The sequence below is a fragment of the Cryptomeria japonica genome, chromosome 5, assembly GCF_030272615.1.
Source record: "Cryptomeria japonica chromosome 5, Sugi_1.0, whole genome shotgun sequence".
NCBI classification, from domain to species: Eukaryota; Viridiplantae; Streptophyta; class Pinopsida; order Cupressales; family Cupressaceae; genus Cryptomeria; species Cryptomeria japonica.
Window position 1 is genome coordinate 894551843 of NC_081409.1, and position 4375 is coordinate 894556217.

Below are 4375 nucleotides of genomic sequence, written 5' to 3' on the forward strand. Positions count from 1 at the left end.
ATATACTTACATATATACATATGTATATATGTCTAGCAATAAATCATTTTATAATACAAGCAATCAAAACATTCTCTCTTCATTACTAAATGTTCAACATTACTTAACAGAAAGAAGTCTTCTAAAGGAAAACTAGATATGATAAGCAAATCTACATTACATAGGGGTCGAATCAATGCATTCGTCTCCATCCTTCATTGATCCTACTCATGATAAATATTGGATGCTTGTCGAACGAAGGGTGATTCGATTGAAATGGTAAGAGAATAAAAAACATGCTAATATTTCATTCGGTACGAGGTGATTTAAGAAAGGAACAAGAGGACGCTATGGATATTGCTGAAGAAAATTCTATGACAAGAAAAAAAGGTCACTGAAATTAAAGGATATTCACATTCAATATTGCATGAAATACTTCGGGCAGTACCTATTTAATGTGGCCTTATAAAGGACATTGAACAAGGAGCTAGATTTACATTACTAAGGCAAGAAAACCAAGATCATGTATCACTTCTTACATTGTTGTAGGACTTATCCTATCGAAAACTTTTCTATGAACTAGTTGTGGATTTAATACTACAACAACAACATGACAACCCTGAAAAGAGAAAGCTAAATGATTTAAATGAGAAGTATCCAATAATAGGGAGTATAAACACCACACAAGGACTTGAGCTATGGATTGCATCAAACTGGAGTCTCAAGGATCAGCGGATCAGCACTAGACTACAAGCCATGGCTGAAAATGATTAATGAAAGATATTAGGGATACATAGTTTATTTTTAAGTTACAATTCAGTCTCTTAATGAATTTTATTAAAAAAGCACTAGTTTATTGTAGGGATAATAGTTTAAGTTCCAAATGTGTGGTTGTCATTAGTGTATGGCAACTCTAGATTGTTGGGTAGCCAATTCTTCCTCTAAATCATTATGTAGCAATTTCCTCTAGCATAAAATAATTATTACAATATAAAAATATGAAATATTTTATTTAACAAATTGGATTAAACGCCTTTAGTTGTATTGAATAGATTTGTATTCCTGTCGTCTATAAATCGTTAAGATTTGATAATTTGTTTTGTCATGCAAGCCCATTTTTAGAGGATCATTCAGCTTAACCATCGATGTCCACCAATCTAAACCTTTAGGATTTTTTCTTTTATTGCGGTAGAGAGAAGAAATTACATGCAACTTAAAATAAAACACAGACTGCGGTAGACAGAAGAAATTACATGCTAATTAAAATAAAACACACACACACTACGCTAGAAAGGGAGAGGATAAGAGAGGGGGAGAGAAGGAGACCCAAGAGTGAGAGACATGCAGTTACACCTTGGATTTGGATTTTGTATTCCACATTCGGACAAGCTTGCCTTTTTCACTGCGAAACAGAACCAGAGTACCGTCATCCTCAATAACGAGAGAGCTAAACTTTACACACCCAACTCCACAGCCCTGATTGATGGCCCACACTGCACCCTCACCATTGCCATTGTATATAACTAAGTTGGCATCAGACTGAAGACGTAGAAAGCATTTGCTCCCACGCCCTGCAGTCTTGCTGCTCCACAGCACTTGACTCCTCTGCTTATTGTTCTTAGTGCTCTGCGTATCGCTCAACACCAGATTACAATCCTCTTTCATTGTCAATCGAAATCTCCTGTTGGCAGATGTCAAGTACTCCCCCGCCTTTAGAACATTCCAAATGCCGCTGTTGTGGCTCAGCAATACAAGAGGCGACACAGGACAGTGTACAAACCCTGTCTTCTCGACAGGAGAATATCTTGAAGCAGAAGAACCACGATATTCCCCATCGCTTGCAGCAACTGTCCTAAACTTAGGATCAGCAGCAGCACTTACATTGGCTTCGTCCTTGTCGAGGAGATAGTAATCGACCCAAGCGTAGCCATTGGACACGGATGCCCAAGAGTAGCCTTGCAACAAGTAAGGCCTCAGATATGTGACGGTCCTTCTGAAATCTTCCAATACTGAGTTTCCCGTTGCGCTCTCCCAATCGCCAACGGTACACGACTGAGTCCAACGCACATATCTGATGGCGATGTGCTTGTCATTAATGCTCTTCACAGATGCAAAGGCGAACCCGCTGTCAAACCATTTTGATTCGCGGAATCCGTCCAAGTTTTCCAGCAGATTGTTCAGCGCAACGTAAACATCAGCACCCTCTTCCACTTTCAGACCATTCTTCCCAACTGAAGATGTCTCGAACAGTGCTAACGATGGTTGAGCAGCGCTCAAAACAAGTATGACAGCCAAGAAAAACACAGGGAGACACAATGGAGAAGAAGACATTATAGCACTAGCGGGCATTGTAATTGAAGAAGAAGATGAGCTGGTAGCTGCTTCAATGGCTTCCTTATATAGCGAGAAACAGTGACAGTGGGAGGATAAGCATGTGAGTATAACCGCGCATTGTGGATTACCATGTGAATTTAACCGTGCATTATGGATAAGCATGTGAGTATAACAGTGCATTGCGGATTCGCATTTACACTGCTAACGGAGATTGTGAAGTTCACAACATTATTAGAAACGGTGTGAAGTACGCATTATTTATCAGAAAAATGGAAACGCTTCATCCTCGCCGCTGCCCAAGGAAGAAAACATTAAATACTTCTTTTTAACACCGTCGTTTCTTTTCATTTAGTATATAACTCTACTGTGTCGTTTGCGCTTTCTTTTTAACACGTTTGTCAGTTAAATTGCGACCGGCCAATGTCTCCTATGTTTGACACACCGTTCTTAAGAATATAATATTATAATATTTTATTTTTAAATGAATTCGGATCATATTCTTAAAAGATGGTGGGAAAAGTAGCTTATATTTTTATCAATAGAGATATATTTTATTATATAAAACTTCAAATTTTTTAAAGATGTGTTATTATTCACTTTTTAATTTTAAAAATATTATTATTGATATAATAATGTTACACAAATTTCAAAAACAGTTGGTGGAAAAAGTCAATAACTTATATTTTTACCAATAAGAGGTGGTGGTGAAATATATTTTATTATTTAAAACTTTAAAAAAAATTGAAGATGTGTTATTATCGTGATGAAGTCTTGTGTGATATTATGCCTATGGATACTTGTCACCTTTTGTTGGGTAGACCTTGGCAGTTTGATAGACAGGCAATACATGATGGGAGAAAAAACATAGGCACTTTTGTAGAAAATGGGATGAAACAAACATTGTTACCCTTGGAGGAGCCCCTAAAGAGTGAAGTTTGTACGAATGCTAGAATTTGTTTGGAGGAAGGAAGGAAATTCTTGGATGGAATGAGACATGAGAACGTGTGTTTTTTCTTAGTTCCTAAGAAGACTGGAAACCTAGAGCATGAAGAAAAACCAAAGGAGATAAAGGATTTGTTGACATAATATGAAGACATCATTTCAGATAATGTGCCTGATGGATTACCACCTATGAGGAGCATCAGTCATTGCATGGACCTAATTCCCGGAGTTAGTTTGCCTACCAAGGCTGCACACCGAATGACACCGGAAAAGAATGAGGAGTTGAATATACAAGTGCAGGAATTGTTAAAGAAAGATTTGATCAAAGAAAGTTTGATTCCCTATGCAGTACCAGCCATGTTAGCACCTAAGAAGAATGGAGATGGAGGATGTGCACCAATTCTAGAGCAATAAACAAGATCATAGTGAAGTATCGGTTTCCTTTACCTAGGAAGGATGACATAATGGATTGTTTGAGTGGAGACAAATACTAGACAAAGATAGACTTGAAGAGTGGATGTCATCAAATCAAAATTACAGAAGGAGATGAGTGGAAGACTAAGACAAATGAAGGATTGTATGAATGGTTGGTGATGCCTTTTGGATTAACTAATGCACCAAGTACTTTCATGAGATTGATGAACGAGGTATTGAAGAAATTCTAGGTAAGTTTATTATTGCATATTTGGATGACATTCTGATTTTCAGTAAGACAAAAAAGGAGCATTTGTTGCATTTAAGACAAGTTTTGAAAAGGTTGAGAGAAGAGAAGGTGTTGATAAATCTAGACAAAACTGTAGTTTCATGAAGGAAGAGTTAGTCTATTTGGGATTTGTGATATCTATGGATGGATTGAAGATGGACCCTAAGAAGATAAGAGAAATTGTTGAATGGCCTACACCGGAAAGCGTTAGAGAGGTAAGATCATTTTATGGATTAGCTAGTTTCTACTGGAAGTTTATCAGGAATTGCAGTTCCATTTGTAACCCTATGACTAAGGCAATGAGAGGAGATAGGAAGGAATTCAAGTGGACAATCAGAGCAATAAGAGTTTTGAATTATTGAAGCAGAAGGTCAATGAGCAGCATGTGTTAGCTTTACTGGATTTCAACAAAGTATT

At 37.3% G+C, this 4375-nt stretch overlaps 1 protein-coding gene across 1 annotated transcript; it reads right to left on the minus strand.

The window, feature by feature from the left end:
* Positions 1-1167: 1167 nt before the first annotated feature.
* Positions 1168-2326, minus strand: LOC131033549 (uncharacterized). The gene has a single exon (XM_059220285.1). The coding sequence runs from the start codon at positions 2308-2310 to the stop codon at positions 1327-1329; it is 984 nt and encodes a 327-aa protein (XP_059076268.1). The 5' UTR covers positions 2311-2326; the 3' UTR covers positions 1168-1326.
* Between the last annotated feature and the right edge of the window lie 2049 nt (positions 2327-4375).